The 27,507-nt window shown below is 44.6% G+C and overlaps 2 protein-coding genes across 2 annotated transcripts; both read right to left on the bottom strand.

Annotated features, from left to right (window-relative positions):
• Positions 1 to 1,685: 1,685 nt before the first annotated feature.
• On the bottom strand, positions 1,686 to 4,244 carry LOC129783774 (TRAF-type zinc finger domain-containing protein 1-like). The gene is made up of 4 exons (XM_055795080.1): positions 4,212 to 4,244; positions 4,085 to 4,138; positions 2,624 to 2,894; positions 1,686 to 1,765 (listed from the first exon to the last, which is right to left on the bottom strand). Exons 1-4 carry the CDS (start codon positions 4,242 to 4,244, stop codon positions 1,686 to 1,688), a joined length of 438 nt encoding a protein of 145 aa, XP_055651055.1.
• LOC129783735 (acetoacetyl-CoA synthetase-like) lies at positions 4,229 to 26,206 on the bottom strand. The gene is made up of 9 exons (XM_055794657.1): positions 25,967 to 26,206; positions 22,606 to 22,709; positions 17,983 to 18,103; positions 15,126 to 15,223; positions 11,152 to 11,266; positions 10,524 to 10,605; positions 9,796 to 9,943; positions 5,493 to 5,573; positions 4,229 to 4,347 (listed from the first exon to the last, which is right to left on the bottom strand). The coding sequence occupies exons 1-9, from the start codon at positions 26,082 to 26,084 to the stop codon at positions 4,324 to 4,326; spliced, it is 891 nt and encodes a 296-aa protein (XP_055650632.1). The 5' UTR covers positions 26,085 to 26,206; the 3' UTR covers positions 4,229 to 4,323.
• Positions 26,207 to 27,507: the final 1,301 nt, after the last annotated feature.

Raw genomic sequence — 27,507 nt, 5'->3', positions numbered from 1 at the left:
TTGGAGACCAAACAGGGTAACAACATCTACTGAGCTTGGAACACGCCCAGTGTTCCTGCAACGTAAAGGAAAACCGTGCGTGTGTCAGTCTGTGTTTTGCCCATACCTTGGCACTTGCTTCGTGTCCAGGGTGGCTCTGCTGATTCTTGTCTCTGCCTCTTGGCTTTAGGAGGCATGGAGTCCTCAGCTGCTGGGCGCAGCACACAGACGAGCTAAAGCAAAACAGACGTCTGTCTGTTTCCATGACAGTTTATTCAGACTTATCCCCATAAAAGCACTGCAGAGCATCCCCCCTCAGCAAGGTGAAGGTTAGTAGGGAACTGTTTGTTCGGAAGAGGGAGGTATCGTTTGCTGACACGTGCATTTGCTCTTACCCAGAGCTTAGGAAGAATGACTGGCTATCACAGGACCTGAGCAAAACTGGACCTGGCAGCATGAGCCGGTCCTGCTGAACAGAACCACCCCGTAGCTGGGGCCTTGCCGCCAGCCAGCCAACAACCCTACCTGCTCCTGTTCATGCTTGTGCCTCTCACACCTACACATGACCCTGGAAAGCCAGTGCCAAGCATGGGGAAAGCAGCCCTAGAGTCCTGTCAGGGTAGCTCTGATCAGGTTCCTGATATTGGCCTGCTATGAGTGGCATCTTAAAAACCAAATGCAAAGACAAAAATCAGTTTAACAGTGATTTCCAAGTCATGCTGCCCACAGAAGTGCCCCTCTTGGCTATCCTTGTTATAACGTCATGTTTTCCTGCCGCTTAATTGCATCGAGGAATAACAAAAGGAGACGGCAGAGACCCACAAAACAAAAATAGGAACTAGAAAGGAAAGCATCTGTTATCTTTGTGAGATAAAGTCGTCTTCCACCAGCCAGCTGCCATAGGAGGTGGATGGGACTTGTCCTTCCTGTCAGCACGACCATTTAACACGTGGTAAGCTATGAAATTTTGTCAGATCTCATTTCTATTCATACTGACTTTACTATCACCTAGGACAGGAAAGGCCCAGAAGAACCAACCAGCAAAACACAACGTCACTAGTTAGGACTGTAAGAATGCAAAAGAGCCGTGAAAGAGAAAATGAGCGAGCGTAGCGTTTTCCTAGCTTCTCTGTCCTAGCAGCGAAGCCCAGAGGACTGCCTCTTCCGCGGGCACCCCCCTCCCCGACTCTGCTCTTTAGGTGTACGGAAGCATTAAAGCACCAAGCGGTCTAGTTGGTACCTGTCCAGTGTTCTTGAACAGCAGTAACAGCTTCAGCAGCACCAAGACCTGGTGTTCTCTCCATAGCAGAAATACCAGGCAGCAATATCGAGAAGCGTCTGAATCCCCTGCTGAGCGCTGTGCGGCACTCAGCACTTCATAAACCCACCGCTCCTCGCTTAGCCTGAGCTCCCGATAGATTCACGTCCTTAACCTTTCTCTCTCTCTCTCTCTTCACATCTACCCTGCGAGACATTCCTCCATCTCCTAGATGGACAGCCTGCGTTGCCTCCTTCCCCTCTTACCTACACAGGTTACACGCCTCTGCTCCTCTCCCACCTGAGCTGTGAGCCACACATGCTGGTTTTAACATCACTCGGATGTGCAAGGCAAACATTTCTGTTGCGCAGCTCCAGGGCCTTTAGTTTAGTTTGCGTTACTAGAGCTTTCAAAATCATTATTTGTCAGTAGGTAATACAAGAAAATACTAAACCTCGTGATCCATCCGCTCATAGATAGGGTACCGCAAGCCACAACTTTGACACGGCAGGGTGACGGGCTCGTCATCTGCAAAGCAAAGCAGAGTCACATCCCCTACCAGAGAGAAGTCTGGCGCAGTTGGATCCCTACGCAACAGGCTGCTGTTCTGTGTCACAGGACGGCAACCTGAGCACACGTTAAGGCAACAGTTACTCTAGTCACACTTGCTGAATTCATTCCACATCAGCAAATCCACGCCATCCAGCGTGAGAGTAGTGTTTTGGGGTCCAAGATAGAGCCAGCGGTCTGCTAAAAAAGCCCACGACTGCCTCCAATAAATCCTTTAGCACCATTTCTCCTTCCACAACCAGCTGATGCTTCATGTCTGCCCCGCTGATAATAGTCTCAGTGATGTCCGGGACGTCACTGCAGAGATGCGCAGTGCTACAGACGTGACCCCACATCCAGATCTTACCTACCCTGCTGCTTAACCGAGGAGGAGCGCAGCTGCCGCACAACCCCAGGCAGAATGTGCCGCGAGCAAACAACTCCCGCTTTCATTGCGAAGCTCGATACTTTGAGACAAAAGAATCGGCAGTGGCCTGGGCTCTCACCCCAGGGACCTCAGCAGTCCTCTGTGTAGCTGGCTTATACCTTTGCAGTTCTGTTCCACGGGAAAATCAGCCCACTCCCAGTGGCTCTGGAGCTGTCATTACCCAGTGTTTTCCCAGAAAGAGTTACAAACCCTTACGCTTGGATCGGCTGCCAAATGTCCCATATGAAGCTGGTTATTACTCATCTCTGCACCTCACCTCGCTTCTGATTTCTTTGTGCTGCTGAAACATTGCTTCTGCTAATGTCCTTAAGGGGTGTCCCCTACACAGCTGCTATAAATCTGCTTTTCTAGCCCCTTGGGCATTCCCCACAGTGGCCCAGCACAGTTACCTGTTCCTGATTCTCTTCCACTGTGCCGGAGGTCTTGCAAATGTGCATCCTCATCCTCAAAGTCAGACGGTGCACTTCCTCGGGTTTGTACCCCCACTAGCCCGCAGACCCGAGGATGTTCTTTCAGGTCTCGCACCAGTATGTAGCGGTGGCAGTTTTCGCATTCCTCCGTCCGTGTGCTGCAGTAAAGTTCATGGTCAACCATGGCTCTCAAAGGCAGCTGTATTTCGCAGTAAGGGCAGAGGACAAGTCGCAGAAGGCACACAAACGCCTGGAAAATAGAACGAGGGATTATTCTTCACATATGGAAGAGCGAGGCAAAGGTGGAGGGAGGTTCCCCGTTTGCTGAAGAGCTGAGCGGTCCATTCTTTCTTTAGCCAGATCTAAAGCTACGCTGAAGGATAGCCTGGAGTAAGATAGCACGTGAGAAATGTGAAGACCAGCAGGCTGTGTAACCTGTGTAGTCATAAACACGCCAGCTGAAGCACTCCGAAGACTCAGGACATTCCTTTAAAACCTGTCATACTTGGACAGCAGATTCCTTCCCACTGTGCTTCTTGAAGATAGCTTTCAGGGACAGTCTCAAAACCCAGTCCTGATCCCATTGCACTGGGCACTGCTAAAAAAACTTCTCCGTGTGTGTTCTGCGAGGGAACAGATTTACAGCTCACTTACTACTCGGCAAGAATTGCTTGCCTATGTCCTTCACCCGCGACTGAATGACAGGTAAGTTGCCCTTCCAGAGGGGTTACAGAGAGATGAAAGCCCTGTTAGAATAGCAGATGCTGCAAGAATACGTCATCATTTGCTTTACAGGCAAAACTAGAACCACTACGCACAAACGTGCAGGATGAAGTGCTTCCAGGGGTTTGACCTGGTCATATCTTCACCGTTTGAAAATCCTTTGTTTGTCAGCAATAAGCAGACTTAGGTGGCACTTGCAGAGCTGTCTGCAAGGGGGGGCCATAGGAAGGGAAGGGGCTGACATTGATTACAAGATTGCCTGTGACGGCAGCCAACTGGAGTCAGAAATTGAAAAAACCCCTGTTGATTTTACAAACTCTTTTCAAAGTCTGTTGGACACCATGACTTATTAAAATGCACATGACCACTGCAGCAGTCAGAAATGCGTCATGTGAAAGGACCGGAAGAAGTGGAGTTCATCATATTCGGTGTTTCTGAAACAGCGCACCATTTTTCATCCTCATCACTAACAAGGACAAAATCACCAATTATCGCAGATAACCCTTGGATATGAAGGCTTGAGCAGGCTCCACTGCTTGAAGGCAGTTTCCAACCACCTTCTCTCAGAGGGTGTGAATTTAGGGCTCGATAAAAAGGGTGCCTCAATCACAATTTGCAGTCCGGCTCCTGGCTGACAGAAAGGCTCTGGAATCGGTGCTTGGAAATGCCATCGAGTAGCTTCAAAACATCTCCTAACATCAATAGATGTTCACCAACCTTGTGGTCCTCCAAGTGTTGTTTTTCCATCTTCATCCCACACTCGCAGGTAACCTACAATAAACAGACCTCATGAGATTAATTGCCACAGAGGACAGCAGTTTTAGAGGAGGAATGCGTTTCTCACCTCCACGTGCTCAGATGCAAAATGGTTCTTCATTTCCGAAATTGGGATGTAAACCTCGCAGTACTGGCACGCTGCAAGAAATCTGCTGCAGTGGACTTCATGAATCGTGAAATTAGAGGCAGGAATATCCTTGTTGCTATGAGAAACATCACAGAGGTTACTTTGCAGAAAATAACACTGACCACAGTTGCAAGCAGTTTTTCACAGCACAAAAATCCTAAGAAAGCTTTTGATGAATTCATGGTTTAGAGAACCGAGTAACTAAAGAGCAAGGCAAGCCCAGCCAGGCCTCCACGTTCCTTCATAGGTGGGATATTAACGCCTATAGCATGCAAAGGTCACAATGTTCACACTACATGGAGATAAAATCAAGGGGGGTGGGCTTCATTATGAGAAAGGCAAATTTTGCAGCATAAACAAGTTATCACCAGGTTCAAGGTGATGAACTAATTAGTAAACTCATCCGTGAAGATCACAGTTTCTTCCTGAAACTAACCGGGCTACGAGAGGTCGAACAGTGCTCTGCTCGGAAAAACTACAGAACAGACCCTCTTGGGCCAGATTTGCTCAGTGAATGATAGCAGTAGCCATCTTACTCTGGAGCCAACACTCCCCCGCTCACCCCCTTCCCAAAAAAAGACTCATTTTTCTATCTGGAGGACAAGACACTTGTAACAACTCCATGGAGTCTGGAAATTGACTATCACTGTTGAAGTTTAGAAAGGAACTCTTGAGGAAAGACATTAGCCTTCTCAAACAGTTACAGTAATAGAAGACTTTGGAATAATTTTCCTCAGCACAGCATAAAGAAAACCCACTACGTAACTCAACTCCTACATAGATCAGTTTTATTCCCTTTCCTTTACTGAACTTAAAGTTGGCCAGCTTCTTTCCTTCACCACCAAAACAGAGTCACAACAGAAATTCTCATCTTCAGCATGGTCTAGCTTTGCATGATGCAGGAAGGTGGAGCCTATGTTGCTGGTGATATTGATGAGGCAGATCAATAAGCCTAAGAGACTGTAAAAAATCAACTTACTTCCTCACTAATTAGATCAGAAACATTTAACACTGGTTTGACCTTTCATCAGAAAGGTTCCCGATGCATTTTATTATTCCACCTGATTTTTTTTCAACTCAGGGAAGTAGGACAATCCCTTGCCGAACAAGAATTAAAAATACATAAAAATGTACTTGTAGACTTGTATGAAAAGCTCTCCTATCTTTATAAGAAAAATAGATTGAAGTGTTCTTTAAAATGCCTTATTAAGCCACACTTGCCGTTGTATAGTACATAAGAACGTCATTGCTGGTCATGTTGCCATGAAGAATGTGTTCCTTCAGATGCTGTATTAGCGTACCCTGAAAAAGAACAGAGAAAGAAAAAAATCAAGTTCACACAAGTGAAAAGCAAAACTCTTGACAGCACATTCAGGCTTCAGAAAAAACCTAATGTTGGCAATACTTTGCCGGATGCACTCCAGGATTAACGGCAAGTATTTCCTTTAACCACAACTGAACTAAATCCCAGGGCCTATCTACAACAGCAGCAGCAATTACATTCTCCATTTTCTCACACAACTTTTCAGCGTCTCTCATTAGACCTCAGCAATTCCCACCGCACATCACTTTTACTCCATGGAATTAATAACTTCCTTCACTTCCAACTCTGCTCAGCCATCACAGTTGCAGAGTACTCCACACAGGCTGGAATTTTAATAGCATGCTTTTACCAGTCATGTTTTCCACGAAAGTAAGCCCTTTGACTTTTCAGTTTCATTTTCAGAATATCAAGGCAACTGGGAGGGATGAAGGACCTAGAACTGCTATAAACTGCAGCAGCTGCTACGCATTAACACTACGTACCCAAGCCATCTTACCTGTTAACATCTAGGAGACAAAAGACCTAACTATATACATCTCTCATGTATGTGTGTGACTAGCAATGTGAAAAAATCTCACTGCTCAAAGCATCAATAGTAATAACGTAGTTAAACATATTGCTTCCGTTTCTTTGTTCAAAATGCTGCTAAAGTACCTTCCTGATCATCATTAAAGCGTACCTTGTTAGGATAAATAAATTTACAAACTACTTCATTAAGTCACTTCACTGCACTGACAAATTCATGTAGTTGATTTTAAAATAAAGATGCTTTTTGCATTTATGCAAGGAGTTATAGTGGAACTATTAAGAGCCTCATAAGCACGGAACAAGATTTATGTCGGAAGAAAAAGGTTACAGATGAACATTCGAAATGAAAAAGAGAGTCATGAAACTGGCACACGCTTCAGGAGAAAAGGCAGAAAACATTAAATAAAAATAAAGGAGTAAATCTTATTTTCTCTTTGCAGCTCAAAGGAGCCAGGTCTGAATTCACCTGCTACTGGTTTGAACACACCAAGCTGTCACAATGCTGCCGCCTAGCGGCAGCTGTGTCTATCTTCATTTTAAACCGAAAAAAAAAATACAAATCAGGATTTAGAAACACTGTTTCTAACTGTAAGGTTGCCAAAAACATTGCAGGTGTTAACATAATTGTTCCATTTATAAAGGTAAGCATCTTTGCCCTGCAGGTGAATCTGAAAGAGCCACACAAGATAGTGAAATTAAAGACACATTAAATTATAAGTATTTGTTTTCTTTTTCCTTCATTTAGTTGGTGCTGGTTTACACTTTTGGAACCAAAACTGTTCTGTTAACAATGACTAGGCAGAGGCTATGAACTGTTTCCCTGCAAAACCTGGTAAGTCACAGTCCAGAAACAGAGGTATTGTGGTAGAAGGTATAGCTGCTCTAAAAAGCTTACAGCCCATGATGCTCTCTCAAGTTTATTTATAGGACTTGTATGACCCTCAAAATAAATCCTCAGCATTGACTATGACACAGATCTGGCAGCTGACAGAAAACTTACTGGTCTGCTTGTCTTCATTGGGCTTAACATACAGCTGATAAAAGCGCCGAGCATCTGAGTGTCCAAAAAACAGCGGGCAGGGCTGCTGCTGAACCACATCATCAGCACATAAGGGACCAGTGCTAAGCCGTCACGTAGAGAAAGAGCAGCTACTCATGGTCCTGGTCTCACACCAGCAGCATTCTCTATACAGCGTTCAGAAAGAGCCTGAGTGAGAAAATCCCCACGCGATTTGCCAGCAGTTACACAAGCAGCCTGCGGCAGCACAGCTATTTAAGCCCAGGTCTTGCGAGTCCTCAACACAGACAGAAACAAACTGATCGGAGTTTTATCAAAAAATTCTCCCGTTAAGTAGTTGAGAATATGGAATAAAACTGAAAAGGGGCCTGTATCAACAAGGTAAGAATCGCCACCAATGCTTTTGGGACTTAAGAACAACAACTACTCACTGATGTTTTTCAATTATTAGAAAGAACCCTCCAAACGTCTTCCCACAGCATGCCCAATTGTTCAAGACAATACAGCTTTATTTCCAAGACCAGAAACAAGCTTACTCCCTCTGAGGAACGACTTTTTAAATCATCTCCCATGACCTGGCTTCATTTTCTTTATTTACATATGTTATTTCACTGTGTATCAAGAAAACAGAATATGTGCGGAGAAAACAGAAACATACTGCAGGATTAGACACACACAGTTGTGAATTTGACGTAAGCTGCCTATTGGCACCTGTAAGATCAGTACAGCAACAAAACAGTATCGAAACACACTGCAATAATAGAAATGTCTTTACTGAAATGTCACCTCTTTTTGCATTTTTAACTGTCAAACCCAAACTTTGCTTAATCTGAGGCTGGAAAATGAGACAAGAGACTGTGGGCTAATTCTGCTTTTGTTGAAATCAGTGAGAATCCTCCTATTCCAGTGGAAACGAGATTCAGCCCAGAACATAGGAAGCCAAGCAAGCGTGCAGAAGACACCTCAGAATTTCTTTGCATGGATTTTTACCTACAGGCCTTATCCAGACTGACACATACAAAGCACACAAACCATGGGAGCCTCTGATGCAACAGTGTGCTTTTAGGCCAGAGGTGTTAGCACCAGAACTCAAGGGGAAATGACAAAAAAAAAAAAAAAAAAAAAAAAAATCACCCTGCAATACAGGAACTAGAGAGCTGCTCAGTGGGAACGGAGAATCCTCATAAATAACATATCCCACTCCGCAAACCATCCCATTCTCTCCTCCCCAGCAAGAATGAGTAGTCTTCACCTGAAGTCTAAGGTAGCTCTGTATGAACCGAGAAGACTATTCGGATGGAGAGCAGAGGCAACAATTCAAGGGCAACCTAAGCAGCCATACAGGTAACATGGAAAGGAAAGAACTGTGCCACACAGAAGTCCTGTTCTCTGAGCTACGTCAGTGTTTTTCATCTCTACTGTTCATCACTGAACACTGAACAAAACACCCGTCTTGTTTTTGCTAATCCATCTCTGCAAGTACTTAACCAGTCTAAAGCCAGCACAGCTTCAAAACAGCTGTCAAGCTTCAAAATATACCTCCTCCTTTCTTCTTCGCAAACACAGGACTTGTGTCCCAAAGGGACCATTTTATGTCACATGCTCCCTGGTATGATCTCCTACTGATAATGTACAAAGTCAGGTGTTTACAGGCAGCATGGGATTTGTCTGTGGGCAAATCCTCCAGTCCTTGCCATCAAAGGGAGGCTAGAACATACACACTGCGGCTGTAACATCAAGGTGATCCTGCCTTCCGGCTACCTAGACAACGCTACAGCCAGTCTCGCAAGATGCTCCTCCTGACTGTGAGCTAACAGCAGAAACTATGAACTCTGGCTAACAGTTGTACCAAATTGTATAAGTTAAACTGCACAAATGTGCTAGACAACACATTCTGCCTGCCTTAAGGGGAAAAAGCCCTGCTTTTTATTAAGGACTATACTAATGGCAGAGTTAAAGTTCCAACTGCATGCCTGACGGCTGGAAAAATTTCCTGAACTTTAGTAAGTTGCCCAGAACAACTTTTAGAACATGACTAGAGTAGATGGAAAGCATGTGAGCACAGGTCATTTTGTCAGTAATGTTGTACATACCTCTAGCCACAACAAGACAAAGCCTAAAGCAAAGCCTCCATACAAAGCAAAACCTACACCCAAAGAGACAGCCAGCCTTCTGGCTTCCTTCCTTATAAAAAGGAGTGGTGAAGATGACATGCTCTGAACTGATAAACATAGGGAGTAAAGTTTACAGCCAAAAAATTTCTAGATAATAAAACCTGCAAGCTCTCTATGGGCCTCAACTTGACAGTGTCCAAAAATCAGTTCCAAGCACCCAATTCAAGTTATCTGGCCTTTCTTCAACTACCAGTTGGGCCAGTTCTACTAATGCTTTTCTGACTGATGCTTAACTCCCAGGAAACAGCTGAAATCTGAAAGGTCTCCACACCAATCTCTACACCAAACTATTTTACATCCTTATTAATCCATACTTGCTTTCAGTCACTTACAAATAGAAAAGTTTCATTGCAAGTTGTTGAAAAAGTGGCAGCAATCAATTCCTCCTTGGAGTATACACCGTGGTATGATACCGTTAAAGGAAAAATATAACCCCGGTAGTTAGATATAGATAGCGCAGCTCCAGGAGGGAAGACATACCCCTGCTGAATGAACCATGCATTTTGGTGCCCCTGTTGTGCCTGACGAATACATGATAAAGAGAGGATGACTGAAAGGCAGCTGTTCAAACTCCAGCTGAGGGGCCTGGTCTCCTTTCCCGGTAGCAAGGAAGTCTTCTAAAAAGACACTGCATAAGAGGGGGGGAAAGAAACATTTCAAAAAAATATTTGAAAACATTACCCCAGCCCATATATAGGACTTCCTCTGTATCTAACAGCTCTTTTATGATAAGCTGTATCTTCACACTATGTACAGTACTTGTATTCCCAGTCTTTCTACTCTTCAAATTGCTGATTATTTTATTTCCTTTCTTGGTTTTAAAGTAAAACATTAGTATAGTAATTGAGATGTGACTCCAAAAGTATCTAACCTCCATAACCCAGGGCAGTTAAAAAGCAAAACAAATTATCCCTAAAAGTGTCACTTACATTATTAATTAGTCATTTCTGGAAGCCACGTTCTTCTCCCTTCTATATCCTATTGAATTTTGCCTTAATTTAAGAATCATTAATACCAACAGTGATTTTGTAGAAGCAAAACGTCTGCAGCAACATACTACTACTGTTTTCAGTATGAAGCTGGACCCACATTACAAACACTGGCTAAATGCTAGCTTTTGAAACTGCCTGACCTCTTGAACTTGCGATAGGTATCAGCATCCATCTCATCCCCCCTTAGGACAGTCACAGCTCACAAGCTCCCATTACCTGTTTGGAATCTTAGAAATATCTATGGCTTCCCTTGAGGAGACATACGGAATCACCACCACTTTTTTTACATCTGGAAGCCCTGGAAGAAGGAAGAAAAAAAAAATTATTTCCTACATTCAGTTACATAAAACAAAGGCCTTTTCTGCCCGATTGGACCGTTCAGTGTAATGCACTAAGCAACAGAAACAATTCTGATGCGCCAAGTACTGAAACCCCAAAAGACTGAATTGTTACCTAAGAGATAGTTTCCTCAATATTGCCAGCCCTTTAAAAATACATGTGTAAACCTGCAAGCTTTAGTGACGTAATACCTCTTCATTTGCCTTCAGCAGCACTTCACTTGGGCTTAAAAAAAACCACCCAGCATCATCAGTCCCCGTTCCCCCACTTACACTGCTGATTTATGGTGATATGTTTAAGCTAGCAAAAGAGTGATAGAATTACACAAAAGACTGGTTAGTTTTTATTCACATCAGTTCTGAAATCCTAAGTGGCCACAGAGATACCGTAAAGTAGGAAGGACAGTGACAAGCAGCTCAAAAATGACACTTTTAATGGCAGTGCAGCCTTTGAGCGCTCACACAACTGCAGCATGACTAAGACTAGATGGTATGCAATGAAATACCTTTCACCACACTGAGCAGCTTTTCCAGGTGGTTATGTTCTTTGCCATTGTATATAACGGATTCAACAGAGAAGATGAGCTTAGGCTGAATTTGGGAAAATCTGTCCAGTACACCCTAAGGACACAGAGAAAAGTTAGTTAAAGAATGGAATTAAATTGCTACAGTAGGAAAATGCACTGGATGCTAAAAGCAAATCTAAATTCAAGAAAGGAGTAGAGTCAAGAATTAGCAGGAGAATTGTTAAAAGACTGCCAGTTTGTCTTCCACTCTCCCAAGATCTTCAAAGTACAACAGGTTTGTAACAATTTATTTCATGACCCCCAAATATATCAACCAACAACAAAGCTAAAACCACCACAGATCACAGGACATTGTTCACTGAAAGATCAAGTTCACAAAGCAGTTAAAATTTCACCGTGGAAGTCAGACTTACAAACTCACCTTAAGAGGATAAGCACCTGTGATGTGAGCAGGAGTTAAGCACTTAATTTACCTGAAGGTCCACAACACTCCTGTCTGCATCTGCAGGCAGGTGCTCTCTATGCCCTTGTGAACTGCCCCAGGGCTGCTTTGACAATGTCCCAGTAGTTTGGTAGTCTCACTGGGGGAAAAAAAAAAAGCCACCAGTCTTCCAGAGGATGTGTTTATCACAGGGCAAGGTGGCACTTCATAGGAACTGACCGCTTTGCTCTGCTACAATTAACAAAGGAAACCGTGCCACTGATTTCTACCAGAACAACTAGATATTGAAAACGTACGTACATACTACCAACAAGCCTACCACAGCTCCTTTAGAACCTCTAGGGAAGGACACGTTCAAATGCTAAATTTTCAGGTGTCCTCCAGCTTACACTGTACTCAGGAATTCACCACAGCTATTATCACATTTGAGAGAAAAAATCCTTCTGGTATTTTTTTTTTTCCCTAGGTACACTGCATGCAGCAGCATGCCAGAAATAGATCTTTTTGTATTCAACAGCAAGAAGTAAATCCTTCTACTAAAAAGCTCTCAGCACACAGTCATGTTCATTCCTCTCTAGCTACATTACTTGAAACATTAAGAACAAGATTATTCTGTATTGTAAAATTGTCAGCTAACTGTTCAAGAACAGTATCCTAAATCATACTGAAAAAAAAACCCTCAAGACTTCAGTTGTGTTTATTCTTCACAGCATTTTTTATTTCTCTCCATCTCCTGCTTTGTCCTCTGTTTTGCAGCCAAAGCGAGACAAATTATTACCAAATCAAAAGACCAATGCAAAAACATTACAGTCAACTAATCTCTACTAAACTCCTCCTTTCCCAGCTGGGCTGGTCAGGGTTACAAGAGAGGCTGCTGCAAAAGTACAGAGGTCCTGCCCCAACAACTTCTCCCTGTTGTCTTTTTAGGCAAGCTCACTGACCACCACAGGCGAGGTACAGGGATATGGCAAAATATGAACACGGACCTGTCTGCTGAGTATGTCACTTAACAGCTTTCCCTCCTGTCACCCCGAGATGCACTTCCTCTTCCTTGCTCACATCACAAGAAAACAGAGTGACAATGCATTGACACCTAACTTGATCAATTAGTTCAAAACAAAAATCACCAGAATCTGTTTTGGTGGCAGAAGAGGGTTTCAAGAAGCCCTTAACACATTACCTAACACACTCAGACATGTAGGCTTAATGCATTAAAATTACTCTCTAAGGGAGTATGAAATCGAGTTTCCTGCTATTTTAGGTATGTTATCATACCTACTTCATACCATTTTCAAAGAACAGACCAAGCAGCCAAATCACACATAGCATGTGTGCGCTTATATATGTGTGCATATGTATGCACGTATACACATTCACGCTGAGCACAGAGCATACATACCCTATATCCATGCTGTCTGATGTTTAAAAACAAAGACCAATGAGAGGACTAAGGGTATTCTAACAGAAGAATCAAATTTGAAGAGAAATGCAAATCAGAAGCTGGGATAACTACAATTCTCAGGGTTTTACCAATCCTGCTAACACACCCCGTTGGATTCATTAGCACTGGCAAGATCAAATCCCACAGGGCAGCCTGGTATGATACAAAGGCAATACAAACAGATGGGACAGGTAACTGCGACACTGGAACTTTAATCCAACCAGATGGCTCAGCAAGGAACTGCTTTCACGAAAATCATGAAAAGCTCAGGTAAAACAGATATGGCTCGTTCTAGTCTATGAGCCTCAAATCCGGTACTAAAGGTTGAGAAGGACCCCATGAACGGAGCTGCCCTGGCTTTGCTAGGGCTCACCAAAGGTTTCTCACAGACCCAAGAGCACAGCCTCTTTTTAAACTTACATATCCAACTTCTTATGCACAGGCTGCAAAGAACCACTTTCCTATTAATATATGCAAATGGATAACAGGGACTAGAGAAATGAAGCAAAAGCTGCCAAGAGTGGCGTTCTGCGTGGGAGGGAGCTCACTGGTTCTCTGACAGCAGACTTCCTGAACGCTTGCACAGTCTTCAGAGGTATGGCATTCAGAGCCTGCAACGTGTAGGCAGCTCTGAACAGTGACGTTTTCTAAGCTTCACAAAATATATACACACAATTGGGTTTGAAATATTGAAAATGCTACACTATTTCCCAAAACACAAACAAAATCTTCATTTATGTTAACAGGACTAACGCAACTGCACAGAAGCAGGAATATATTTTCCTTAGGGTGGAAGCCAATATCCCTGAGAACCTCTGCTGATCTCCCTCAAGATTTTAGGGTTTGAATTCATACACCAACACATGCTGCCAAGCCAAAGGAGAATAAATGATATCAATGGCACTGCTGCTCCAAGGCTAAGTTTTTTAATGAAACTATCACAAAAACTAAGTAAGCTGGGCACTGAAAATAACAGCACATCAACGTGGACAGAAAACACACCAGTACTCTGTAATGCAAGCAAAATGAACAATCTTCCCCCAGATGAGAGATCAAATCACATTGCAAAGAAAATACTCCATACTGTCATTTTCTGAGCAAGCAGAAAATATTTGTAGAACAGATTGATCATTACGTGCTGTAATGACTTTTTTAATCATTTTTTTTCCCAATGATACAACCTCGAGTGCGAGAAAGTGGAATGCTGCTGCCCTCTAGCGCTAATCCAGAGAGGACAGTTCCCTACATCTAACCAGCTACGGGGGTTAAGCACTGAGACTGAGGGTACGCATTACCTAAAAAACCCCCCACCTTTGGTATTTTCTCTGTTCTGCAGTGCAAAAAAAGCATGATTTCAAGCACATTTTAGATAGAACACTCCATTTTAGAAGTGATTCGCACCTGTTGCTGCTTATGACGTGTGCTAAAGACTTTCCAAAGAAAGTAAAATACGTTCCCAAAGCTTCCAGTGAACACTGCAACATCTGTTTGGATATCATAATGATATCGCAAAAATTTTTACCGTATTTTACACGCAGCATTTATTCCTATGCTAAAAAGAATTGAGTTAGTGATATTAGCCTGAAATCCCTCACCTTGTTGGCAAACAAAGCCTCCTCGAGGAAACCAGGTGGGATAGTGCTCAGTTTAACCACGCAGAAGGCAGAGGAAGGAACTACTTGGGCAAAGGAACTGGATCGTGGCTAAACAGCCTGGGAAAAGATTTGGGAATGAAGGGCCAAGTCCCAGACAACTGTTGCATTGCTGCTCATTTGCACAATTAATAAAAGCTCACCAAGACCATGGATTCTGCCTGAAAATATCCCCCTGTGAGTCAGCTAAAAGATACTCGAATTACTACGCTGAAAGTCATTATTGACAACTGAAAGCACGAGTTTTCATTCAGTTTGTGGTAGCCAGAAAAAAAAAAAATATCTGGTGTACTTGGCTGTGCCAGGAGATGGCAGTAAGGCTAAAGCAAACAGGATCTATATCCCGCACTGTCACTTTCACGTCTGTCTCAAACAGGAGGAGAGCTTTTCTACACCACCTGATAATACAGCTACTCACGTTAATGCCAAAGTCCGGTGATGTTGAACTCCAGATAGCACCAATACTTGCAGCAGCGAGCATTGCTTCCACCGCATGAATGCTGTTTGGTAAGTAACCTATGGCAGAATTTGAACGGTTAGAGACTGAAGAAACTAAAAACCACAAAATCTTAACAGTAAACATAACGTATACAATCGCCACTTCAAACAGACCAAAAATGAAAAGTCCCAGACTGAAGGATCCTTTGAAATTTTCCACACAATCGTCACTTCCTCCTTCGAAGTCAAATCAGTTGCACAAGGAGTAAGACACAATCCCTTTTATAAAAAGAGTTGTATCCATTTCTCTATCTACAAGGTTACTCCCAATTTACAAAAGTTTCTGCTTAATTAATGAAACTTTCAGGATAAGAGGGCAGCATGCTCCACAGAACAACTGGGAGAGAGAGAAAAAGTTTGTGGATTGAATAGGCTACATAGAGACTAAGGATACAGCACCAAGCAGGGGAACAGAACGGGTCTGTAGAAACACCCCTTAGAAAAGGAACAAGTAGCTGGAAGCAAAGGTTATAAATACTCAGTTCAAAAGTGGGGATGCCACTTTACAAAGCTAAACATTGTCTGGTAGACACTACCAGAATCTTAAACACAAACAAGCAAAACCAGCGTCTCAGCTGATAAGGAAGTAATACAGTGTGACAAGCCCTGGAACATCATCACACCAATGGAGCTCTTCAGGCTTATCTCATCAACTTACAGGAAGATTTCAAGGTTTAAATTCAGTTTACCAAGGCACACAGAAGAACCAAACATCAAGAAAGTTACATTTTCAGTGGGCTCCATTTGACCAGCTCTCCAGAAGGTGCTGGGTGGCTGAGACTGACTCTCAACTGATCAGAATCCAACCCACAAATGAAAACACGCAGTCAAAATTCACCAACTACACTAAGGTAGATCAAAGATCTCTTAAGCAACCAAGAAGATGCCCAAGTCCTTAAAAAAGGCACATGACAGGCCTAATTACAGTACTTGGACACCTAATTAGAATTCAGTGTTTGAAAGCGAACTGAAATGGCAATAAAAATGCTTTCCAACCCACTAAAAAGCAGCAAGCACTGACAGATCTTGGACTGCAGTGCAAGCTGCAGGTGCTCCACAACTATCTATCAGACAGCAAACGCTCACTAGTGCTAGGCACTTTTGAAAGACAGATTATTTAGGGATGTACGTTTCAGGACAGGAACTAAGGTCCCAGACCTTAATAGCTATTTCTGCTATGTTAACTTTATCAAGTAGGAGGGTACTAAGCTTGATTTTTGCCAGTGTGCCTACAGCTTGAAAAAAATCCATCCTTTTTCAACTTTGTAAGAAGTAGACTTTAAAAAAAAACCCTTGAACTGAGGTTTTTCTTCGCAATTCAAAAGTCAGTGAAATCTGTTTCTTAAACCAGCTTGACCACTTCAGTCAGTCTCTAAACTGCTGTGGTTTTGAGAGTAGCAACTCCGAAAGCAGCACTATGACTTAAGGCCAACAATTTCTGGAAAAAACACACAACTGAGTAAAAACTCATACCATGTTAAGATATAAATTACTCCCTAGAACTGCCTATAGTTTGTGGCGTTCAATAATTATATAGTATAATACTATATAGTTATGTAATATATATAGTCCATCCCTTCGAAGCCAGCTTCCTGTCACCAGCCTCATTTCCGCCAGGCTTCACCAGATCCATTCTTACTACACCGGAACTGGGTCACAGATTTTCCCATTCTCTCTGAACTGGTAGGTGATGATTCTACATTTATATACACATACATAGGATCAGAGAGGTTTCTTCCAATACCTCTATACAGTAAAATGCAAGTGATAAGTATTTCTTCTCCAGCAGTAAGCTTAAAGAAGACTGTTCTGTTGTCTCATATTGTTTCTGAACAGCTATCTGAACAGCACTAACACATGTAATTCAAAACCTGATCCCTATGCATCAGAAATCAGAATCCAAGACTTCTAACGCCTACACAATCAATCCATAGTTCTGCGTAATTTTCTCTCCTCATGAGCTGTAGGAGTTCGTTGTTTATTGTTGAGCTATTAAGAAGCATCACTGCTTGGTCTTATGATAAGGATTAGGTCCAGCAGAAGGGAAGCTCAGAATACAACTCCCTAGGGAAGCACTCACTCACCCGCATAGAAGCTAATCCCATCAAACAGAGATTAGAATCGTGTTTAAGTTACCAAAGTCAGCAAACACAGGGAAGGGACACTGTCTTAATATCACCACCCTCAGCACGGAGTACGTCCAGATTTTACCAGACTTAAATCTTCTCCAGCACAGCAAAAAAAAATAAGACTGAGCTGCAGTGTTCCAGAAAAGCAAAATTCCAAGTCTCCCATTCATATAACTTTCCTTGCTGTTGACAACACGGTAAGAAGAGTTAATTCCTACCTACGCCCCATGTAGTCCTGAGCATTCGCAAGAAAAAAAGGCATAGTAAGAGAGTGGGAAAGGCAATATCAAGTAACAGTGCCAAAAGGCTTGCTGAAGGCAGGCATTAGGCAAGTGTTTATAACAAGTGTGAAGTAATAGCTCAAATAGAGTGATGCTGAACGCAGCATGATCTCCACTACCTAAACGAATTCAAGCACATTCTAAGACAACTTTAATTTGCCATAAACCTGCAGAACTATCTATAGTCCCAGAGCATGTTTTGCTGGGTTTTTGCAGAGCTGTACTGTAGATTCTGCAGAGTTCCTGACTTCATTTTCCTCTTTTCCTCCTCACCCAAGCCAGTTTATTTCCAGGACTCATAAAAAGGAGAGCTGTTTTAAGGCCTAGTCCAGTGAACTACAACTATAAGCCATTAATTTTTTCTTACTTGCTGCATACAGTGCAATCTTGTCATTGTCCTTGTGCTTCAGAAGATTTTCTGCATAGTTCAGACGGCTGCCTTTAAACCATTCCGGGACATCTGCAATACTTTTGGATGTATCAACCACCTGAAAATAAAATAACGTATTAGCGGAAAACTGCAATGTAATTTCTTTTTCAGAGCATTGTACAGAAATCAGCTCATTAATTCCAAGCTCTTCATACACTCCACCAGGCAAGAATCATTTTTCCCAGCTTACAGATGGCAAACAGACACTACAGGCTTGGAAGGATTAGTTACTCGTCAACTGTCACAAGCAAAGACATCATTACAATAAAACTAGAAACAGTTCCTTGCTGACAGTCCTACCTTTGGACCAGCCTTAAATACACAGAGGGAAGCAAACCACTATGACTACATCCAGACCACAAGACACACACAAACCACAGTGCACACCAGGGCTTTGCCTCTGGAAACATCCCAACCAGGGACTGAGCTACAGTGTGTTGCAGCTCCCTAGCAGGCCACACCACCCAGCCTCCCCCTTACGAAAACCAAACCTGGGAAGGTGCGAGTACCCATTCCTCCCCAGCGTGAGTCACAAGGTACAGAGTCCAACAGCAGGAACTCAGACAAGGGTAATTCAAATTAACCCTAGACTAAGTAAGGGAAATGTATAGTCAAACACAGAATAAAAAGCTTGAACTTTTTAGTTAATTTTCTGATTTTTTTTTTAATTTATTTTTTTTTAGGATTCAGTTGTCATAAACATTTAAGTACTCCACAGCTTCGTCCAGAGTGCAGAAGAAGGACCGCAACTAACCTCCACACCCAAGAAATACTGTACCACAAACTGACTGCACGCATTTCTACCAGCCTTCACTTGCCATTTTCTAAAAAGATGGTTCAACCTAATAAGCCCACATTAAGGAACTCCCCACTTATGTCTTAGCCCTAAGACACACAAAGAATTGAAACACTTTAATGAAAAGTCGCAAAAGCCATGTTCAGCTGAAACAGCCTCCCCCATCCTGAACTAATCAAGCCTCAAAATATTAAATGACCCCTTGTTAAGTCACAGTTAAGACTATACCTTTCAAAACAGTGACAGGTAAAGAGCCCCTTAGCGTTAGCCACAAAGTTAGGTAAATTCTTTCCAAAATGCCCCACTGTTTAGAGATTCAACTGCCCAGCAGCACATGAATTTTCTTATCTTAAAATTGACTAGTCTACAGTTGTATTTTTGAAAGCTTCCATTTATACCCTCAGGTTCTCTCATGGACTGCACATGCATCGCCAGAAACAGCATTCTTTTGGACCAAGTAAAGAGCTCTTCTGAAAGCCAGGCAGAACTCAAAATGCTTCCCATTCCAGAAAACCTAACATTGTTGTGCTTTCAGACACGCAGTGTGTTTATTACCATAGGCAATCCTGAATTTGTAGAAGAGAACTTAAAGCTCATGTGAGGTACTCTACTACTTTCACTTGAAGTGAATTTTCTAAAAATGGGAACTCAAGCAGATTTCTCTGCTTGTAACGATTGCCTAGAACTGACTTACAACATTTATAGTTTATCAACTCTGGCTACAGAAATATTGTTTTATACCAGCATGTATTACTGCAGTAATTAGAGGCCACTCTTGAAAAGTGACTCATTCCCAACTTCCTCAGCTTGAAGAAAAGCAAGCAGAATGTTTCCAACATTTTCCAGGACAAGTTCTAATACAATTCTATTTTTTCCTGAAGAGGAACACCACCCCTTCAAAGAGCTCCGCTAGCATAAGGTGCTGGACTCCTATACTTGATGCTCCATCATTTTCTACTCCATTAACACCCATGACTCCTCGTTAAGCCCAATCCCTTTGGTAGTGGTACTCTGTTACACAAACAACCTGATCTCTCCCTTAGAGGCAAGGTCTCAGCAAGCAACAGAAACTGAAGGTCTTCTCATTTTTACTGGAAGACCTCAGTTCTAGCAGGCTTGTAAAAATGCAGAGCTTTGCAACAAATCTTTCACTTCATACAGTCCCAAACGCTCAGCAAGTACAGGGAAAGAGTGCAGTCTACAGTGCTGCTGACTGCACTCCTCCTTTAATGAGTAAGGCTGTACTCCCACCCACAGCAGCACTGAAGCACACAAGGCCCATCTGTGTGGTTAGGTGAACATGCCAACTATCAGCTGTACTCCCACACCACCAGCTCCTGTTCTACAATTGCTTTTCATAGCAGCTCATCAGTGACTACTTCCCAAACCTCAGCAGCTACAAAAAAGCATCATATTAGCAATATCGCCTGTCCACACCTCTACTGCATTTTCCCCTCACTGAAGTGGTTTGCTAGCTGCGCTAGAACCATGTATTGTCATGCCCCAGCGACTGTGCTTACCCTAAGCAGAGACTATACCTTCGAGAATGAATCTCACCCTTACCACGAGACAGATAATCCTTGCCTTACGGTGGTACATATGAGGTTCTGTATCACCTGAAGAGCAAGAGCAGCAAAACAGCATGCCTCATGAAAAGCTAGAGAGCAGACAATACCAGAAAACACTCCCTCCACAGGAATAACAGCTTCTCGTAGCAGAAAGTTGAAAGTTTTAAGGCATTTCATATGAACAGCTACTTGACGTAACACCACCAATGCTGCCGTGCCAATCTAGCTTTGTATACTGCAAGTACTTGCAGTACTTCTTTTAAAAGTGACATGGATGTCAAATGCTGCAGAGTGACATGAGCATGTCTACAAACACTTAAAAACTTTACTAAGTTTAAATAAAACACTGGCTTCTTGTATTTTATACATATACAAGGTTTTATTGGCTTTCTTGGAATGACCTGTGGGAGTATAAACTGTTTACCTGGCTGGGGACAAAGGAGTCATCTCCAGTTCATGAAAAAAAACTAATCTTCCCCAAAGCATAATGCTTACTTCCAACAAGCAGCAAGGATCAAGTCATACGACACTTCAAATCAAACCTTCTCAGCTCTTTAGCTACCACAGAACAGCTCAGTTACTGTGACCAGCCTTTCCTCCTGACATACAACAGAAAAGGACCCATGGTAAGGACCAACAGCAAGTCAGCTTTGACGCTCAAAGCTGGAGCCAAGCCTTGAAGCTGACACTAGGGGGAAGCTAGAGGCAAACAGCAATAGCCATTAAAAGTGAGTCAAGGATCTCCTGCAGTACTTGTCTGTCAGCTGACTGCTGCTCCCGTTTTAAGATCTACAATGGTCTCGCCATGATGTGAGAACAGGCACGCAGGGGCCCAGAAGCTCACAAGTAGTCTGGTTAAAGCCTTCCTAAACATCCTCGTCTTCTTGCTCCTTATCCTCAGGAAACCTGCGTTTTTAAGCCACCGCTGCCTGCTTCAGCCTCCCTTCCAGTTCAGCCGCCACTGGCGGTGTCTGGAGGGCCAGACTTCCAGGAGCACCGGCCCTGCAAAGCAAGAGAAAAGTGTTATTGTCCAGCTTGCTCAGTACAGATACGCAGGTGCAAAACAGCTCCTCTGAACTACTTGCTCAGGACAATTTGCATTCATGTGGAAATTTAGAAAGATGGCCTTGCTAGCAGCACAGAGTATGTCAAGAAAATACAGGATGCAAATACAACCCGGTCAGATTTTGAACTACCATCTAGAGAAGATAAAAGATCAATGTTTAGTCTTCAGACTACATACTTCAAAAGGCAGGCTAATTCTTACATTCTTGCTCAATTCACCTTTCTAAAGGGTGGGTCACATCACAACACCCGAGCACAGTTTCACAGCAGGAGGAACCACTTTATCATATCACACAGCACAGAAATTTCTAAGACAGGAAGAGGCAAAAGAAACTTACCAGTTCCCTCTGCAAAACTGCCAGTACTCCGAGTGTGCTTGGAACAGATGGCCTCCAGGGATTAAGACAGAAGTCCAGTCCTCTCTTTACTAAATCCAAGGAAGGCTCCCCTGTGTCGAGCTCTTAAAGTAATTAGCCAATCATCTTCCTCAGATGGAAAACCACAGGGTGATGCTGATACCCTACAACAGGGCTGTACCAAGGGCTCCAGCTTTGCCCTCCATGCGCAAGAGCTTCAAGGTCACCTTTACCTCAAGGCAACACCGCAGCATGGTCTGGTATTCCACCTGTGACTGCAGTCAACCACTACCGTTCCCTCAGAGACATTTCAAGCCTACATCTGGTTGCAGAGACTTCCACAACCAGTTCTACAAAACCAGAGGGCAAGAGGTGTGCTTATCAGATAAGCTGACTCAGGGAACATAAACATGAACTTGACTGCATGCCAGCATTTACAAAATCAAGATGATATTCTGCCAGCATGATCTAAGAGCAGGAAGCAGTATATTGGTAGACTCCCCACAAGCAGCCAGGACTTGCAAGGTATACGAGAGCACAATAACCACAAGGACACTACAGCAGAACTGTTTAGGACAACAGAACTTCGCGATTTCACTGTCCTAATGTGTACCAGCAACAGAACACCACCATCCACCACACAAGGAAATTCAGGACTGTACACTCGACAGATTCCTCACATCACTTGCAAAGGTTCCAGGAACAGGTCAAAAGACTGATTGTAAAACTGGTTTATTCCCATCTTGCGTTGCACTTGACCAAGAGAAACACTTACCTCATCATACAGGCGAGAACATACAATGTTACTGTACTTCCAGAATTCTGCCCAGAAGTCTGAGAAGGATTCCACTGACCACTGGTATAAGTCATTGTAGTTGGCTAGAAGTAATAGATACCCGTTAGCATTATGTAGAGAATTATAGGAATGTAAACAAACTATAATTACAGAGATCCTGGATAAAGAAAATTTGTGGCTAAAACAACTAGTAAGGTCAAACTGATCACATAGAGTAGGTCAGAACAGATCCCTTCTGTACAGGGCAAGTGACTATAGCATCAACAGAAACGGTCTACCTGAACACACGGCAACATTTCACCCGTTACAAGCCATTCACCACCACAGAGACAGAGACCTCTTCTAGTAACTCTGTGCAACATCTACCCACTCCCTCAGTGAAACCAAAGATGAGATACTTCAGAGACTCTGTCCCGCTCACTGATATTTCCGCTCCCCATCGTATCATCAACCAAATGATTTAATACAGCAGAAGATAAACAAGTCTTCCTGACAAGAACCCTTATGGCTCCAGTCTGGGACCAAAGACCTCCAAGAGCATGGCAACACGGAGATTAGATGCACTTGTCATCTAACTGTAGCATCAACAGCACTGTTACAAAGGAAGCATGCATTATTCCTTAACGAATAAGGGGTCTGACAGACTGCAGCTTACCTTCTCATGCTAAACCAGCATGAATGAAGCTAAAAAGAGATGTTTACTAGCTAGATAGTAAAACCGTGACCCGACATTAAAAACATGGAAGCAAGCAGTTTAAATCTTGCATGACTGTGATACCAATCAAGTAACCCGAGGAATGCATATCAAAACTCCACAATTCAAACCAAATACTGAAATTCAGCGTGTAGAACAGTCTTGGGTATGAATAACTGAAGCTGATTCCTCATCACCAGCTTGAAAGTGACACTCCCAAGTCACGGCCACACCGTCTGAAGCTGTGCCAACAGCCAAATTGAATACAAGTCTGCCATAAGTGACAGTACTAACAGTTTCCTGCTCTGCCAACTGTGCTTCCTATTTAACGCTTCCAGCTAAACCACCTGAAGTCATTTTCTCAAATTCTCTTTGGTTTGTCATTCTGTTATCCAGCTCTTTGCTTCAGAAATCATCTTTGCATCCTCCTCCTACAAGGAGGACATCTTCCAGCTTTATAAGAGGAAAAAAAAAACAACCATTCCAAGCCATCTCTACACTTACACTCGATCACTACAGCTGTTTCCCCACCCAGTCTGCCCCTTCCACATCTTATTCCACTCAGTCTTTTCCATCGATATCAGATTGCTCCCTAGGTATTACTGACACAGACACAAAGACCCTTCTCCGTAACTCAGCTTCTGCCTACATATTGCCTCAGCCTCCTACATCCTTTTTTTATTTTTACACTCCACCCAAGTTACTCTTCACCACTCTATACAACGCACATCAGCTGGCGTGGGGCTAAGACTTTACCAGAGGAAAGTTCAAATTTCCATCTCCTCCTTCAAAGAAGAAAAAAAAAAAAAATAATCAGTTGTACCAGTTGCTCCAAGTAATCTGATAAATGCAAAAAGCTACAAGTCACCGCTAACTTGATTTCTTATAACATGAACAGTCCGTTCTGTCTTGTCTACACGGTTTGACCCCAAAATGAGCTTTAGCATGCAAGTCCTTCAGGGCATAGTCCTCTTAGCCAGCAGTCAAACACTGCATCTTGTCACTATGTTTTCAGGGTTGGACAGAGCCATGCTGTTCAAAGGGTTACATTGCCCTCAGCTCTCCTCGGCGAGTCCACATCTTAACGTTACATAAAGAATCCATTCTTCATTGTTGCATAGCACACAGACCAATGAATGCCGCTTCAAATCTAATGGAACTTGACAAAAGTTTCTATATACGCCCAGGAATCCACTTTTGAATGGAGACAGCCACTTCAAAATGGACTGAAAAGAATTCTAGTTGCTACATCCGTAAACATGGGAAGCCCATCTGAAACTGTATTTGGTCTTGATCATACAAGTACCAGTTACATGGCTTTTCTACTCAGGAGTTAGCTAAAAACCTGTAGTAGCTTACTTCCTATGTAGCAGGAGTTCTGACACGATAATGGGAAATCCCCCACCAGTCAGAGTAATGACCTGGCTTGCCGACACAGTAAGTTCCCAAGCGAGGTACGCAATTGTCTTCCAGACAGGAACCGCTAGAAGCACTAGCTACTTTGCTACTACTCCAGAATATGTCTGCTTATGCCACAGACACATTTATACTGCACTGACAAACTTGTCAGGCCACTTGCCAAAACCACTCCCTCCAGTCCCCATCAGACAAGCCATTACAGGAAAGCTACACAAGTCAACCCCGTCCCCAGACACTCTGGGAAACCAGACGGCATAAACCAAGCTGGTTTATGTGACCCCCACATGCACTGGCATCCACCTGGCTCATGATGTGAATGAACCCACACAGCCAGCACCGCTGGCTCCTGATAACCCCAGAGACACCACCACAGTCACTGGAAAACCATGGCAATCTGGGTTGAAAGCCACCTCTGGAGGTCCAAGCCCCTACTCAAAGGGGTACTACACTCAAAACTGACAGGTTGTTTCCAGCTGCAAGGACTGCACACCTATTCACAGCCATACAGGTATTTCTGAATGAGCATGAAGCAGAGCTTTAAGTTCTAGAGCTTAGGCAGATGCACAGCAAAAGAACCAAAACTTCCACCCCTGAACCAGCTTACACATCACCTTTCCCTTCCCAGCGTGTTTAAATATTACAAAAACATACTCATCACAAAGAAAGACGAGCATGGCCTTAATTCAGATCTCACATATGTATACCATTAAAGCACTATACTAAGGCTCACAGGAGCCTCACAGCCACGGTGGCAGAGATCCCTCCTTCCCACATCCCCTTACACCACCAAGTCACCACAGCATCGCTCCAGGCCCAAGGAAAACCCTGCACGCAGGGCCTGGCCCACACAGGAGCAGCCGGGAGCACAGAGCTGGTACCAGCACGGCCGCCGCCTGGGCTGCCATCCGGCAGCCGCAGCAAAGGCTGTTTGCATGCCCCATCAGCCTGGATCTTCACGCTACACGAGATGCTGCACCGGAGACCTCTACCCCAGGCACAAGCCGAGCATCCCTCTCGCAGCCTGGGACACCTCACCCCCCACCCCCGCCCCAGGTGGGGTGTGCAGGCACCTTGCCCCCCACCCGGCTATCCGGGACAGGCAGACTGCCCGCAGCCACCGCGGTAAGGCCAGCCCCGGGGAAGCAGAGCCCCGCACGACTTCCCCCCCCTCCTCCCCCTTCCCCCAGTCAGAGCACGGCCCCCAGGGCCCCCCCGCCCGGCGCTCACCCAGGCGGAGCCCGCAGCTGCTGGCCACGGCGGCGCGGAACCGGTCCATGTGGGTGTTGCGCTTCGTGTCAGGCTCCCACATCACCTGCGACTCCATGATCTCGGGCTCCCGGGACATGCTGGCTGTCAGGCGAGCAAGCACAGCGAGCTACCGCCAGTACCGCGGGAAACCCACCCCACACCACACCGCCCCGCCCCAGCCCTGACTACGCTCGCCCTCCTCCGGCCGCACGCTTTAAGGGCGGCCGGTCCCTCCTCGGTCGCCGCACCCCGTAACCTTCCGCCGGAGGAGAAAAGAGTGCGGGGCGTTGCGCACCGCCCCGCCCGCCGGGACAGGGCGAGTCACCCCCTCGGTCGTGCGGGGTGAACGGGGGGCAGGCGCCGGCCCCCGCCCGGCTCAGCAGCGGCTGCGGCGAGGCCCCTCACGGCGGCAGCGCCCGGCCTCCCCCCGGCGAGCGGTACCTCCCCTCCGGCGGCAGCGGCCCCCGCGCTCCTCCCGACTGGGGGCCGCCTCGTATCCCCCCGGCCCCCGCCCTGAGGGCAGCCCCCGCCGCGGGGAGCGACGGAAACACCGGACTAACGCGCAGAGCCCCGCCGCCCCTGAGGGCCACCACACGCGGTGCGGGCAGCGGGGTGGGGGTGGGGGGACACCATCCCTTCGTTCTTTCCACATCTGCAAAACTGCTGCTGCTTTGGCATTTCCACCCCCCCCCCCCCCAGGTCTGAAGCAGTCTCCGCTGACAGATGTCTTGGACCCACTAATGAGGCAAGAGCTGCCTTTCTCCACAGCCTCACTATCCCGGTTACGCTTTTGTAACGCGCTCTGCCTACAGAGCTCGCACCTCAGATTAAAATCGATTGCTTCTCTTCTTTCAAAATGCGAGGTCTGGCTCTTACTGGCAATTGCAATGTCACAACAGCCGATTTTCACCAAGAAGCGGTGGTAACAAAGTGCTCCATAGCAATGCTCAAGTCACGGTGCATACGTACTGCTTCTGTAAATGTTACTTTCAAGGTCGTGATTTCCCTTCTAATTCAGGGAAGCCTAGAAAAACACAAATTAGATGGTAAATTAGGCATACAGTGTAAATATGAAAGTAAAAGACATGTCGTAGTAGCAGTACACTACCTATAACTTTCATTCCGATTTTTGTGCTGCTGCAATACTGCCACTTTATTCAATTTGAAGGCCATGGCAACTTGACTTGAACAATCCTGCAGTGACTTGCCTCAAGAAAGACTGTACGTATAGCATATGTTCAAGTAACTCTCCAGAGCCCAGAGGACTCACGAGAGGCTGGGGATGGAAATAGGCCACATTATTTGCTTTTAAGTGCCTCCCTTGCCTTGGCAGCAGCGCTGGGAGAGGTCAGTGGAGGTGTGAAATCTGTGGCGCGGACAGGCTGCCAAGGCCTGAGGTAAAGCAGGCACACGGGATGCCTGCTCCAGGCCCGGGCCTGGCCCTTCCACCGTTTCATCTGGGCTTGGGAGCCGCAGCCTGTGGCAGAGAAAAACGACCTAGAAACTCCATCTCTCTGCAT

This window comes from Falco peregrinus, chromosome 2 (assembly GCF_023634155.1).
Source record: "Falco peregrinus isolate bFalPer1 chromosome 2, bFalPer1.pri, whole genome shotgun sequence".
NCBI lineage: Eukaryota > Metazoa > Chordata > Aves > Falconiformes > Falconidae > Falco > Falco peregrinus.
The sequence above is the reverse complement of the archived record's forward strand: the minus strand, read 5'-3'. Positions and strand labels throughout refer to the sequence as shown.

Excerpts from the sequence above, each read along its gene's own strand:
- LOC129783735 (XM_055794657.1), bottom strand. The coding sequence starts at position 26,084 with ATGTCCCGGGAGCCCGAGATCATGGAGTCGCAGGTGATGTGGGAGCCT. Across the intron at positions 18,104-22,605 it reads GTTCTCGCCTGTATGATGAG|GTGGTTGATACATCCAAAAG; the intron begins GTAAGTGTTTCT and ends TTTTATTTTCAG. Across the intron at positions 9,944-10,523 it reads ATTTCTAAGATTCCAAACAG|TGTCTTTTTAGAAGACTTCC; the intron begins GTAATGGGAGCT and ends CCTCTTATGCAG.
- LOC129783774 (XM_055795080.1), bottom strand. The coding sequence starts at position 4,244 with ATGAAGAACCATTTTGCATCTGAGCACGTGGAG. Across the intron at positions 4,139-4,211 it reads TTGCATCTGAGCACGTGGAG|GTTACCTGCGAGTGTGGGAT; the intron begins GTGAGAAACGCA and ends TGTTTATTGTAG. Across the intron at positions 1,766-2,623 it reads TGGAAGAGAATCAGGAACAG|ATGACGAGCCCGTCACCCTG; the intron begins GTAACTGTGCTG and ends TTTGCTTTGCAG.